This window comes from Malus domestica, chromosome 01, assembly GCF_042453785.1.
Source record: "Malus domestica chromosome 01, GDT2T_hap1".
Taxonomy (NCBI): Eukaryota; Viridiplantae; Streptophyta; class Magnoliopsida; order Rosales; family Rosaceae; genus Malus; species Malus domestica.
In genome coordinates, this window is record NC_091661.1 from 27,058,803 (window position 1) to 27,073,286 (window position 14,484).

Sequence of the window (14,484 nt, forward strand, 5' to 3'; positions counted from 1 at the left end):
CTAAAACATAAAAAGCACACAATTTAAAAAAAATAAAAAACCAAATCCCCCTAAGAGCCGTCTAGGACCGCCTAGCTCTAGACTGATTTTTCGAAACAATTTGCCCTAAATCACAACAAGTCTTTACCGTATAAACCGATTTTTAAAACACTGATTGAGACAATATACGACGCATTGATTGAATAATATAGACTCTTAGCTCAAAGAAGACCCAGACAATGCCAATCTCGACTAATTATCAATCAGAACAACTGGCAATAGCACTAAACACTTATTCGAAATAGTGGAAGACAAATTTTTATGAAGAATTCGCAGGATAAAGCCACTCATCTAACCCACTGTACACCCACCACGTGGTCCCCCTAATACCACGGACACGATTGTAAATTCACACATCGAGAGCAATGCAGAAACCCAACGAACGCAGCGCCGTACGTGAACCCTACCTCCAGCAGCCCACTTTATGCTAAGGTGGAGGTCACCTCCATCACTGTCGCTGAGGATGCTATCGTCACCTCCACTGCACTCCGTGAGTCCTAACCCTAGATTCCACCACGCTTCTTCAATTTCGCCGCCCTCCAATCGACCTCCTCAGCCGTTCTTCAACCCCAGTAGGATTCCGGTCTCCGATTCTCGCGGCGTCCCTCAAAGCATGACGCTTTCCAGGTGCTTCTCCGGGCCCACCAGTCCGGTCCCGATTCCGAGCTCACCCGACTCGGATAACTCGGATTCGCAGATTCTCGTGGTGGTCTCCTTCTACAAGTTCGCTGATTTTCCTGACCATGCGCGCCTGCGGCAACCATTGAAGCAGCTCTGCGAAGAACTGGTACCCGCATTTCATCAGCATTTCTGTATTTCTTTAATTTTTAGTTTGTTAATGGTTAATTTCCATGAAATTTTAAATAAATTGTGGTAATTTCTGCAATGGAAGTAATTTTCAAATCTTTATGCATCGATGGAATATTGGGGATTAAAGCTTTGTTGGATTAGAAAATGTCGATCTTAATTTTGTTGGCTAATTAGCAAATGATAATTTGATAAAGTTCTGTTTTTGCTGTCAGTTTATTGTCTAAATTCTTAATTTGTGCTTAGCAATTCTCAAAGGCCTTCATTTTTACTGATTAGAATTTGTTTTACCCTCCCTGAGCTTATGTACTGTGTAGTTCGTACCTTACTAAGCTGATCATGTCCAGCGTGTTTCAGGCGGTATCATACTTGCACCGGAAGGGATAAACGGGAGCATTTGTGGGACAAGAGAATCGGTGGAGAAAGTTCTTGAGTTCATCCAGAGTGATAACCGCCTTGAGGGACTAAGAAGATTGGAGTCACCTGTGAGTCCAGAGGATGAAGCCATCCATCATGGACACACTAGTAGTTCTCCTCTGGCAGCAGGGGAAGACGCGCCCTTCAGATGGGATCATGTGAGGGTCAAGTTGAAGAAGGAGGTACGGGTTATAACACAACTTGATCGTGAACTTAGGTGTATATTTTGTTGTTATCAGTTGTGAGGTGGTTCTGATTTTCTCATTGCACATGTTTAATCAGATTGTTAGTCTTGGAATGCCTGATGTATCGCCAATTGAAAAGGTCGGAAAGTATGTGAGTCCACGGGATTGGAATACATTAATTAGCGATCCAGATACGGTGAGTACTTTCTTTCTTACACTGGTTTCTTTATACGTGTGTCACTGAGCTGTAACCAATATGCAGAATGTACTCTGTCCTTTTGTTTTTAAGTTCAGTTATTTTGATTTATGAGTAGTCTAAAGCAAACTAAGCAGTATAATTTCCAACGCTACCAAGTGCATTAGAAAAGTTGACCTTCATGACTCTTTTTTAATTCTGGAAAAATCATGTTTTTAACAGCTTGATACTGTGTATATAGAATTTACTGTGTTTTTATGAAGTTTTGATGAATGATGGCATTTAATTGCAGTCCTAACACATGCATATATCCAGGTAGTTATTGATGTGCGGAATAATTATGAAACTAGAATAGGGAAGTTCAAAGGAGCAGTTGATCCAAGTACTAAAGCATTCCGGGAGTTCCCATCTTGGGTAGACGATCAGTTTCAACCTTCTGAACCTGAGAATGGTGATCCTGAGGTGCAAGTCAAGAGTCCAAATGGAATCCCCAACAATCAGCTGGATACATCAAAACCAAAAACACCTCCGAAGGTTGCCATGTACTGTACTGGGGGCATTAGATGTGAGAAAGCTTCAAGTTTCCTCCTCAGCAAAGGCTTCGAAGAGGTGAATATCTTTCAAGTTGTATTTATTTTATGCCACAAATCTTATCTGTAGGAATGGATTAGTTTGTGAAGGTTAAAACGAACTTGGCTGATAGTTTGATTTGGACCATCTGTGTTTCTCAGGTCTATCATCTAGAAGGTGGAATTCTGAAGTATCTTGAGGAAGTTCCGCCGACAGAGAGCCTGTGGGAGGGAGAGTGCTTCGTCTTTGACAAGAGGGTCTCAGTTGAGCATGGCTTAGCACAGGGAACTCACAAGTTATGCTATGGGTGTAAGCAACCAGTCAGCGATGCAGATATGGAGTCTCCTCAGTGGGAATACGGAGTTACTTGTCCGTACTGTTTCTCGTCAAAATCTGATGAAGAGAAGGAGAGGGCACGAGCTCGACAAAGGCAGTTTGAGACATGGGGGATCATTGGTGGTCCGGACAAGGGACGCAAACCGGATAGTATCAAGCAGAACGCTACTCAACTTTCAAATTCAGTTTAAATAGAGACGTAGGGAAGAAGAAAAGAATGTTTCGAAAATCGACATGGACATGTTGAATGATAAATCAGGCGTGAGATGTTTTTTTTTGTTAAGAGTCTAGCAACTGAAATGTTGCAAACTCCCACATGTAGCTGGTTTTCTTGATTCTTCGTTTCGAATGCGGTTTAGAGGATAAGTTCTTGGGTAAGGGGGTGCAGCTTCTAATGAAAGTCGAACTTGCAACTTTTCGCTTACTAGACACAAACTTGAGTGCAGATGAGACAGACACGAATTTGAGTGCCTACGAGATGCATTGCTCTAGTGAACTTAGCTAAATTCATATGACGCTGTTACACACTCGTCATGTGATCAATTTGAGATGTTTGTTTTATAGGCCCAACTCCATGTCGCTCTTCGTAGTTTTGGCCCATGAGAGTCGCATTCGAAACAGAATTTTACACGGTCAATTCAAATACTGGAAAAACAAAACAAAATGATTAAAAAAGAAAAAGAAAAAGAAATAAAGAGACGTTTATTAATTGAGATGATTTCTGGGTCCCACAACCATCAGAACAATCCAACGGTGAACGATTGATGATCAAGTGATACCGACCGCACCGGAAGGTTCTAGCTTTATTGTGTAGGGAACATTCTAGCAGTGACATGAGAAACAAAGATTTCGCTCATTTAATTTGTGTGACTTTGAGAGGGTTAGGGCTGAGAATACAGAAAGTCGGAGCAAATGGCAGGTGAATTAAGTATGTTCAAGTTCGTGAAGCCAAGGCTTCGTCCCCATACTACCGATCTCCAAGCCGCCGTCGGGTGGGGCGTTGCCGCCTTCACCGGTGCGCTTTGGCTCGTCCAGGTCTGTAAATCCCCATCACTGTCACTTCGATTTTCCATGCCCTCTGTTTGATCGCGCCCTTTGTCTTCTTTTTTAAATCAAATAATTCATTTCACGTGTGCAAATTTGATCAAAGGTTATTAGAAATCCATGTTTTATTTAAAGAATTGTAGCATTAAGATTGCGGATGATCATTGATCTAAAAATTTTCGATTAGTGCCAATTTAGGTGCTAGGCGACTGGTCATCCGTTTGAAACGTTTGAGAAGAAAAAAAATAAAAAATAAATCGGCGCATGCCTAGTCCACGTAGATCCTAGGTTGCAAGTCTAATTTATTATGAAATTTTAACGAAAATCTTCTATACTATTTATTTTAATAAAAAAATTATATTTTTATACTAAAAAGTTAATTATTTTACTTTTTATTTTAGTTAAAATTTAAAGTTTTTAAATTTTTATCACTAGTTTTCCTTTTATTTTTTCAATAAAGTGTGTTGTTCAATACTTGAATCAATGTTTTCAATATGTAAGTGGCATTTTACCACAATGGTGGCAGTGTTAAGCCTTTGCATGATTGTTTGGGTTTAAACTCCGTCGTTGGTAGTTAATTTAATATCTAATATAACAAAATCTATCGATTGACAAAAAAAAATATATGTTCTAATACTTTATCTATATGTTATTCAATTGTACAATTTATGTATAGAAGAAATTTAATTAAAATTATAAAAAAAACTGCCTAGCCGCCGACTAGCGCCTTCTAAAACCTTGTGGATGATGAATCCATTTGCATGAAAACGAAGGATTGGACTGTATATTTTTCTGTATTTCTGTGTTGTTGCTTTTAATTGTTGATAACTACAGCTGATTTCCATGGATTCACATTCTGATGTATGTGCCTGATAAAAAAAAAAAAAAAAATCCGATGAATGTGTTTTCTGATTGAGTTGTCTGCTTGTTGCTGAAACTTTGATCGGTTTAAAAATTTCGAAATCACGCGAAAACTGTTTTCAGCTGAAAAGATACCGAGTACCACATCTGGAGATTTGTTTTCATTTGCTATGTGTGAGAATTTAAAAAAAAGAAAAGGTTTTGGATGAAAAGTGAAGGAATTGAAATCATTAGCGGATGATTATAATCGTGTGAAAGTAAAGAATTAAAATCATTAGCTCTCGTAGCGCCATTTTGCTGGACTTGTGTTGGCAGATGCTTTTGAGATTTATGCTTGGATGAAATCCATCTACATTTTGGTGCACAAGATGCAATTTATCTTGTTATCGTTGTTAATTTTCTTTAATTTCAACCCGTCGGTAGTTTCGTGAACTTCTCCGAGCTCTGGTAAGTTATTAACCGAACAATTAAGTCTAATAGTTTATGATTCTATTTGCAGCCATTTGATTGGATTAGGAAGACGTTTATTGAGAAGCCGGAGCCCGAAGCTAAGTGAGGAAGGGAATCGAACATTCTGGTAAAACTTTTGGGTTTCTGTTTTGTGGACTGATATAACCATGGGACATCATGTTTTGATGAGACTACAGTTGAAGAGTTTATGCAAATAATCTTGTACTTTCGTACCCTTGATCGTCGTTTATTACATGTTGATCGTTGTTAATTACGTGTTGATCATCGTTAATTACATGCGAAGGCCTTTCTGTGCATTATTTTACTAATGATAGCGTCTTTGTATGTGCATTCTTGCTATTTACTTTCTTTTTAGCTGTGTTTTGTTTGGCATGTGAATGTGATCTCCTAACCCTGTTGAAAATAAATAAGCATATGAAATTCACACGTTATGTAAATGAGCAAGCCGTTCTTTAGCCATTCCTTCTACAGATACAAATTACAGTCTGACGTGTGTATGAAAACTTTTCTTTTTTTTATTTTAATCGAGTTAAAAATGATTTGCATTTCAAGGAAAATCGTTTATTTTCGTGTCCGAAAGTGATTTGAAGTTGAAGAGAAATCACTTCTTAATAGCTTTTTCTGTCGAAATTTGGGAGTTTCTAAAATCTAATTTGTATATAGAACGACACTCATGCAATAAGAAGTGATTCTCACACCTCTTCTCTTTTGTCTATCATTTGGATTGAATAAAGAAAAATCAAGAGACATAAATAAAGAGAGAAGTGCAGCAGGAAAGTTAAAGTGACTCTCGTGCAATATTTTTGTATTTGGGTACCTGGCTTGGATAAGCTAATTTATTTATTTAATTTAGAAGTTTTATATTTGATTTTCGTTAAAAGTGAATATGAACTACGAGTTTATTGTGAGGCTAAGTCATTCTTTACCAAAGTTCGTTATACAAGTGGTCATTTACTACAGTAGTGAAAATGTGTTGAGTTTTTGTATGATGCCGTGAGTTCAAATCCTGTTAAGAACTAATCTAACATTTAATCTGACGAAATTTGTTGTTTGATAAAAAAAAAATTTAAAATAAAAAGGAAAAGGCAAAAGCGTGCGAAAGTAACGAACTAAATCTGTGGATTCCTGTTCTTTTTCTAATTTTAGGTTTTGGTGGTAGGTGTGGTACTCAAGAAGGCGCGTAGCAAAAGTAAGAGAAATGGTAACAAACAGAAAAACCGAACCCTAAAGCACACGTGCCACAACATGGGCCGTTGATCTCCCGATCACAGTAGGATTTAGTCTAAACGTTTGCGTCGCCTCTCGAAACAGAAGAGGAAATTTTATCGTAAGCGAAATAAAGGACTTTCGACAGTCCCAACGACCTCTCTCCCTCTCTCTCTCTCTCTCTCTCTCTCTCTATCTAAGTTTCTCACTCCTCCCCGTCGATTCGATTTCTAGGTTTTCTGGGTTTTTTCCCCTTCGATTCACTTATCAAAGGGTGGATTTTGGAATTCAATTTGGAGGAAGAATTGCGAATTGGGGGCGATGGAGAAGGATCTTCTGGAGCTGTTCGACGCCGTGAAGAAATCGGCGGACGCCGCCACATCTTGCGACGGAGGAGCCGAGGAAAGCGAATGCCTTGAGGCCTTCGAGCAGCTCAATAATTTTCCCGTCACTCATCAAATCCTCGTCTCAACCCAAGTATGTTCCTTTTTCTTTTTTCCCCCAATTTAATTTGAATTTAGGTTTCATTTTTCAGGTCAAATTATTGTTTTGATTTTATTCTTCACTGTTAATTCAATTACTCACATCTAGATAACATGAATCAGTATCTGATCTGAAAGTTTTTATTTTTTATTTTTTATTTTTATTTTTTTAAGAAATTTGGTAGACTATAACAATTTGAACTTATCATTCATAAATCAGAAATTATTTGCCCTAATTTGAGATATCATATTGGTATTTTATCTTATATGGATTCAACTGTTTCCGAAACGATGGTATGCAGTTTCAGTTCTTAGAGACGTAGATTATATCTGCATTTAGGATTGAATTGAAGTTCTGTATCTTGATGTCCCGCCCCAGGCACTTGTCTGTTTAGGCCCCGAAAATGCTGCATTGTCTATATCTTTTGCTATGGTGCATGGTTGGAAAGGCATCAAATTGGATTTGAAGCTTGTTCTTCTGACGTTTGATATGTAATTTTTCAGGTTGGAAAGCGTCTTCGACATCTCACAAAACATCCTAGAAAAAAAATACAATCGGTTGCTTCAGGCCTTTTGGAGAAATGGAAAGAGATTGTTATGAGCGAGGTAGGGAAAAATGTGAAAAATGGAAACTTGGAAAGAATAGACTCTCTAAAACGTGATTCTCCACGTGCCGACAGCCCCAGGCCTGAGAAGGTTCAGAAGACATCTGCTGTGAAGGTTGAGAAGGTTTCCAAGGCTGAACCTGTTGAGGTTAAGAAGGTTGATCGTGATGTCAAACCAAGCTCTGAGAAAGCTTATAGTTCCGGAACTGTCAAAGCAGAAAGAAAGGTTCAAAATGTTAATCCTGTCAAGACTGAGAAAGCTGCTTCAGTGGAGAATGTGAAGGATGAAAAGGTAGCCAAAGACGTGAAGAAACCAGCACTGAACTCTTCTGGTCCCCCAAAGTTAACCTCTATGATTAAGTGTAATGATACAGCTCGGGACAAAGTGAGGGTACTGCTGCATGAGGCTTTGTCCAAGGTTTCTGAGGAGGGTGATGAAAGGTTTGTGGATGAGGTGAATGCAGCTGATCCTATTCGAGTTGCTGTCACTGTGGAATCTGTGCTGTTTGAGAACTGGGGTGGTTCCACCGGCTCCCAGAAGGCTAAGTATCGATCTTTGATTTTCAACCTGAAGGACCAAAAGAATCCAGATTTCCGCAGAAAAGTTCTGCTTGGACATATCGAGGCAGAGAGGCTCGTGGACCTGTCAACAGCGGAAATGGCAAGTGATCAGAGGCAAGAGGAGAACCAAAAGCTTGAACAAAAAGCATTGTTTGAGTGCGAGCGTGGAGGTGCACCAAAAGCCACAACCGATCAATTCAAATGCGGTCGATGTGGACAGCGCAAGACCACTTACTACCAAATGCAGACCCGGAGTGCGGATGAACCTATGACAACGTATGTAACATGTGTAAACTGCAATAATCGTTGGAAGTTCTGTTAGGGATTCTTGTAGGAGCCATGGACATTTTATTGCCGTTTCGACGTCATAAGAGTCATAAAACGAGCAGTTTGTACCGTGGTTGTCGGATTAGGGCAGTTGGACGAATGGGAACTAGTCGGACGGATGGATCCGGTTCAGAATCTTGTAGCATATAGAATTCTTTGGTTGATCATGTTTTCTTCTTCTAGGGTTGTTAGGCTTAATTTGTTTGCTTTTTATTGAGTCGACTCTTTTATTTCGTTTCACCGATGATTAATAATTTCATATTGCTGTGTTATTGTGAATGATATTCCCGGCTAGGGATGGTGTTTCAGGTTGTGTTGTGTTGTTTTTGTTGTGAGTTACCAGAGGAGGTTAGTTTCAATCTTTAGAGTTCCACTCTCGTTTTCTCTTTCTGCACTTTTCTTGTTTGTGTCCCGTGATTCTTTTTAGTTTATTACAACAACAACAAAGCCTTTTCCCACTAAGTGGGGTCGGCTATATGAATCCTAGAACGCCATTGCGCTCGGTTTTGTGTCATGTCCTCCGTTAGATCCAAGTACTCAAGTCTTTTCTTAGGGTCTCTTCCAAAGTTTTCCTAGGTCTTCACCCCTTCGGCCCTGAACCTCTGTCCCGTAGTTACATTTTCGAACCGGAGCGTCAGTAGGCCTTCTTTGCACATGTCCAAACCACCGGAACCGATTTTCTCTCATATTTCCTTCAATTTTGGCTACTCCTACTTTACCTCAGATATCCTCATTCCCAATCTTATCATTTCTCGTGTGCCCATACATCCCACGAAGCATCCTCATCTCCGCTACACCCATTTTGTGTACGTGTTGATGCTTCACCGCCCAACATTCTGTGCCATACAGCATCGCCGGCCTTATTGCCGTCCTATAAAATTTTCCCTTGAGCTTCAGTGGCCTACGACGGTCACACAACACGCTGGATGCACTCTTACACTTCATCCATCCAGCTTGTATTCTATGGTTGAGATCTCCATCTAATTCTCCGTTCTCTTACAAGATAGATCCTAGGTAGCGAAAACGGTCACTTTTTGTGATTTTCGCTAGATTGCTTCGGTCATTAGTGTGGATAAGTATATAAATGGATAGAGATAGGAAAACAAACACAAGATGTACGTGGTTCACCCAGATTGGCTACGTCCACGGAATAGAGGAGTTCTCATTAATTGTGAAGGGTTTACACAAGTACATATGTTCAAGCTCTCCTTTAGTGAGTACAAGTGAATGATATAGTACAAATGACATTAGGAAATATTGTGGGAGAATGATCTCGTAACCACGAAACTTCTAAGTACCGGAGTGTGGTATCGTCTTGACTTTCCTTATCTGTCTCATAGGTAGATGTGGCATCTTCTCTGGAAGTACTCTTCCTCCATCCAGGGGTGGTATCTGTAACTGGTGGAGATGCACAAGGTAATGTATCAATGTCACTTGAAGCTTACTTGTAGTTTCAGGCTTGGTCAAACGCGATACAAACCATGTAGTAGGAGTCCCCCAAGTCGCCGAGCTAGGGGATCTGCTGAAAGAGGTGACAGAAAAGGTAAGCAATCAGAGCTCCGACTGATTGTTCACATTCTCCCTATCTTGCAGGCAGCATGAAGGATAAAGAGAAGAAAAATGAGAAAAGATGATATGGGATACTTTTGCTTTTGAAGAAGTAACTTTCCACAGGCTTATTCTTGAACTGGGCTGGAGGGTTTTCTGGTTTCCTCCAGAGTATAAGGCCGACTGAAGAATTTGAGGGTCAAAACAAGTCCATCAAATCTAGAGTACGTTCGACCCTGCTGATATGGGATACTTTTGCTTTTGACAGAGTAGTGGATGTATCGGCACGTGTGCTGTTACGCTTGTCTCCACATGCTTCCTTGTATCCTTCTCACTTGCCCTATCTGTTCCTCAGGCAGATGCGGTATCTTCCATGGAAGCATAAGATGTTGAAGATGAGTACTCGAGAGCAATGCCAGGTAAGTAATCAGGTAAGGGGTTCCAGGCAGTCAGTTCATGGCTGGAAGCTTGATTCCAAGTGCTGACTGATTGCTCTCTTTCTCATTGTCTTGCAGGTAAGAACAAGGCAAAGGGAAAAGACAGGGAAAAAGCATGATATGGGATACTCTTGCTTTTAACCCTGATGATATGAGATATTCTTGCTCTAGTATAGCTTGTTTACAGAGGTATAATCGGGGGGAAAGAAAGCTGAATATTTCGAAAGGCTTCGTTGGGAGTGCCCTCTCAGATAAGAGGAAGGGTTGAGCATTTTTACAGGTCTGCCTGTCCGTTGGGGATGAAGGTCGACATATATAGGAGTCTCCCTAACATTAAGTAATAATGCTATTCCTTTACCCTGCTTGGTCATAGCACGGTAGTGGGAGCTGCCAGCTTCACAAGTTTTAACTCTGTCAGAGCACTTTGAAAAAGTGGTCTGTGGTATCTGGAAAGCTGATGTTGCGTGTGAAGATTATAGACAAGTTTTATCCAAGGAGATCCAGCTCTTGAAGTTGGGAAAGTGGTGCCTCTTCAGTTTTCGAACAAGCAATCCTGTCGGGGATCTGGCTCTCGAGATTCGGAGAACGATGCCTCTTCGTTTTTTGAGAAAGCAATCTTGCTGGGGGTCTGGTTCTCGAGATTCGGAGAACGGTGTCTTCGATTTTTGAGAAAGTAATCATGTTGGAAGTCTGGCTCTTGAGATTCGAAGGGCGGTGCCTATTCGATTTTGGAGCAAGCAATCTTGTTGGGAGTGTTTTCTCGAATGTGAGTAAAGGTTAGGCATGTTTGCTAGTCTACCTTGCCACGAAGCACAGAGGTTGACACACAGGGAATTTCCAATTATCCAGCAGTGGTACTGTTCCTTTACCATCTCTTCGATTTTTGAGAAAGTAATCATGTTAGGAGTCTGGCTCTCGAGATTCGGAGGGCGGTGCCTCTTCGATTTTGGAGCAAGCAATCTTGTTGGGGGTGTTTTCTCGAATGTGAGTAAAGGTTGGGCATGTTTGCTAGTTTACCTTGCCACGAAGCACAGAGGTTGACACATAGGGACTTTCCAATTATCCAGCAGTGGTACTGTTCCTTTACACTCTCTTCGATTTTTGAGAAAGTAATCATGTTGGGAGTCTGGCTCTCGAGATTCGGAGGGCGGTGCCTCTTCGATTTTGGAGCAAGCAATCTTGTTGGGAGTGTTTTCTCGAATGTGAGTAAAGGTTGGGCATGTTTGCTAGTCCACCTTGCCACGAAGCACAGAGGTTGACACACCGGGACTTTCCAATTATCCAGCAGTGGTACTGTTCCTTTACCCTTGTGGGTAATAATATGATAGCTAGACCTTCAAAATTTATGTGTCTAAACTTTGTTAGTGTTGTTTCTTTGCTATTCTTTTACCCTTCTTGGTCAGAGCGATGTAGTGAGAGCTGCAAGCTTCACGTGTCTCAACTTTATCAGAGAACTTTGGCAAAGTTATATGTGGTATCCATGAGCTACTGTTGTGTGTGGGAAGTGGGTGATTGAACAGTATGATTCATGTGCTTTCTACTTCGCCAGAAATCTTCGACAGAATGCCCATAATTTCCGCAAAGCTGAGTGTGTGTGTGACAGGTGCTGACAAGGCTGGAAAAGTAGGTGCCTCTTCGATTTCTGAGATCGGCCCTCGTGGTCTCTGAGCAGCCCAGCTTTTGAGAAAGCAAGCCTCTTCGATTTCTGAGATCGACCCTCGTGGTCTCTGAGCAACCCAGCTTTTGAGAAAGCAAACGCCTCTTCGATTTCTGAGCAGGCGCCTCTTCGATTTCTGAAGCTTCGTCGAGTGCAGATTTTTATAGGGGCTGACATTAAGTTCCAAAGCACACTTGAATATCCACCAGTAGAAGCTCCATTCTTGCACTTCTAAGATCTTGATTTGTCCGACCTCTTCTCTTTTCAACACCTTTGAAAATGTCTGGTCCCTCCGACCGTCGTTTTGACTTGAACCTTGTTGAAGAGGCAGCCCCGCCTTCTCCAGACAACATATGGCGCCCATCCTTCGTCTCTCCTACTGGTCCTCTTACTGTTGGGGATTCCGTGATTAAGAATGATATGATCGCTGCGGTAGTGGCCAGGAACCTTCTCACTCCCAAAGATAACAGACTACTTTCCAAACGGTCTGATGAGTTGGCTGTTAAGGATTCTCTGGCTCTTAGTGTTCAGTGTGCAGGTTCTGTGTCTAATATGGCCCAACGCCTATTTGCTCGAACCCGCCAAGTTGAATCATTGGCGACTGAAGTGATGAGTCTCAAACAGGAGATTAGAGGGCTCAAGCATGAGAATAAACAGTTGCACCGGCTCGCACATGACTATGCTACAAACATGAAGAGGAAGCTTGACCAGATGAAGGAATCTGATGGTCAGGTTTTACTTGATCATCAGAGATTTGTGGGTTTGTTCCAAAGGCATTTATTGCCTTCGTCTTTTGGGGCTGTACCGCGTAATGAAGCTTCAAATGATCAACATCTGATGCCTCCTCATTCTAGGGTTCTGTCCAGTACTGAGGCTCTGAATGATCCCCCTCCGGTGCCTTCTCTTTCTGGGGCTCTACCGACTGCTGAGACTTCTCTTAAGCAACCTTTGTGAAGGCTCCCTCTTGTTTGTTTATTTTGACTCAAGTATATGTACATATTTGTAACTTATCGGGGATATCAATAAATAAGCTTTCCTTCATTTCAACGTATTGTGTTAAATACACCAAAGCATTCTTCGCTAAGTTCTTTGAATTTTCTTTTGTTGAAGCTTGTATGTTGAAGCTTTGTGAGTGGAGCATGTAGGTTGAGGTAGTGTTCCCTTAATTTCCCGAGTGAGGAAAACTTCTCGGTTGGAGACTTGGAAAATCCAAGTCACTGAGTGGGATCGGCTATATGAATCTTAGAACGCCATTGTGTTCTGTCATGTGTCATGTCCTCCGTTAGATCCAAGTACTCTAAGTCTTTTCTTAGGGTCTCTTCCAAAGTTTTCCTAGGTCTTCCTCTACCCCTTCGGCCCTGAACCTCTGTCCCATAGTCGCATCTTCTAATCGGAGCGTCAGTAGGCCTTCTTTGCACATGTCCAAACCACCGTAATCGATTTTCTCTCATCTTTCCTTCAATTTCGGCTACTCCTACTTTACCCCGGATATCCTCATTCCTAATATTATCCTTTCTCGTGTGCCCACACATCCAACGAAGCATCCTCATCTCCGCTACACCCATTTTGTGTACGTGTTGATGCTTCACCGCCCAACATTCTGTGCCATACAGCATCGCCGGCCTTATTGCCGTCCTATAAAATTTTCCCTTGAGCTTCAGTGGCATACGGCGGTCACACAACACGCCGGATGCACTCTTCCACTTCATCCATCCATCTTGTATTCTATGGTTGAGATCTCCATCTAATTCTCCGTTCTTTTGCAAGATAGATCCTAGGTAACGAAAACGATCGCTCTTTGGTATTTCTTGATCTCCGATCCTCACCCCTAACTCGTTTTGCCCTCCATTTGCACTGAACTTGCACTCCATATATTCTGTCTTTGATCGGCTTAGGCGAAGACCTTTAGATTCCAACACTTCTCTCCAAAGGTTAAGCTTTGCATTTACCCCTTCCTGAGTTTCATCTATTAACACTATATCGTCTGCGAAAAGCATACACCAAGGAATATCATCTTGAATATGTCATGTTAACTCATCCATTACCAACGCAAAAAGGTAAAGACTTAAGGATGAGCCTTGATGTAATCCTACAGTTATGGGAAAGCTTTCGGTTTGTCCTTCATGAGTTCTTACGGCAGTCTTTGCTCATTCATAGATATCCTGTATAGCTTGGATATATGCTACTCGTACTCCTTTCTTCTCTAAAATCCTCCAAAGAATGTCTCTTGGGACCCTATCATACGCTTTTTCCAAATCTATAAAGACCATGTGTAAATCCTTTTTCCCATCTCTATATCTTTCCATCAATCTTCGTAAGAGATAGATTGCCTCCATGGTTGAGCGCCCTAGCATGAACCCGAATTGGTTGTCCGAAACCCGTGTCTCTTGCCTCAATCTATGCTCAATGACTCTCTCCCAGAGCTTCATTGTATGACTCATTAGCTTAATACCCCTATAGTTCATGCAATTTTGTACATCGCCCTTATTCTTGTAGATAGGCACCAAAGTGCTCGTTCGCCACTCATTTGGCATCTTCTTCGTTTTCAAAATCCTATTGAAAAGGTCAGTGAGCCATGTTATACCTGTCTCTCCCAAAACTTTCCACACTTCGATTGGTATATCGTCTGGGCCTACTGCTTTTCTATGCTTTATCTTCTTCAAAGCTACAACCACTTCTTCCTTCCGGATTCTACGATAAAAAGAGTAGTTTCTACACTTTTCTGAGTTACTCAA

The 14,484-nt window shown here is 41.2% G+C and overlaps 2 protein-coding genes across 2 annotated transcripts; both read left to right on the top strand.

The window, feature by feature from the left end:
- The first annotated feature begins 275 nt into the window (after positions 1-275).
- Positions 276-2,928, top strand: LOC103450765 (rhodanese-like domain-containing protein 7). The gene is made up of 5 exons (XM_008390143.4): positions 276-826; positions 1,194-1,445; positions 1,546-1,644; positions 1,960-2,253; positions 2,376-2,928. The coding sequence occupies exons 1-5, from the start codon at positions 464-466 to the stop codon at positions 2,739-2,741; spliced, it is 1,374 nt and encodes a 457-aa protein (XP_008388365.2). The 5' UTR covers positions 276-463; the 3' UTR covers positions 2,742-2,928.
- A 434-nt stretch (positions 2,929-3,362) lies between these two features.
- LOC103401711 (transcription elongation factor TFIIS-like) lies at positions 3,363-8,386 on the top strand. The gene is made up of 3 exons (XM_008340432.4): positions 3,363-3,585; positions 4,955-6,609; positions 7,119-8,386. Exons 2-3 carry the CDS (start codon positions 6,454-6,456, stop codon positions 8,100-8,102), a joined length of 1,140 nt encoding a protein of 379 aa, XP_008338654.2. The 5' UTR covers positions 3,363-3,585; positions 4,955-6,453; the 3' UTR covers positions 8,103-8,386.
- The last annotated feature ends 6,098 nt before the right edge of the window (positions 8,387-14,484 follow it).

Coding starts and splice junctions, on each gene's coding strand:
- LOC103401711 (XM_008340432.4), top strand. CDS start 6,454: ATGGAGAAGGATCTTCTGGAGCTGTTCGACGCCGTGAAGAAATCGGCG. Junction 6,610..7,118: donor AAATCCTCGTCTCAACCCAA/GTATGTTCCTTT, acceptor GTAATTTTTCAG/GTTGGAAAGCGTCTTCGACA.
- LOC103450765 (XM_008390143.4), top strand. CDS start 464: ATGCTAAGGTGGAGGTCACCTCCATCACTGTCGCTGAGGATGCTATCG. Junction 827..1,193: donor AGCAGCTCTGCGAAGAACTG/GTACCCGCATTT, acceptor GATCATGTCCAG/CGTGTTTCAGGCGGTATCAT. Junction 1,446..1,545: donor GGGTCAAGTTGAAGAAGGAG/GTACGGGTTATA, acceptor ATGTTTAATCAG/ATTGTTAGTCTTGGAATGCC.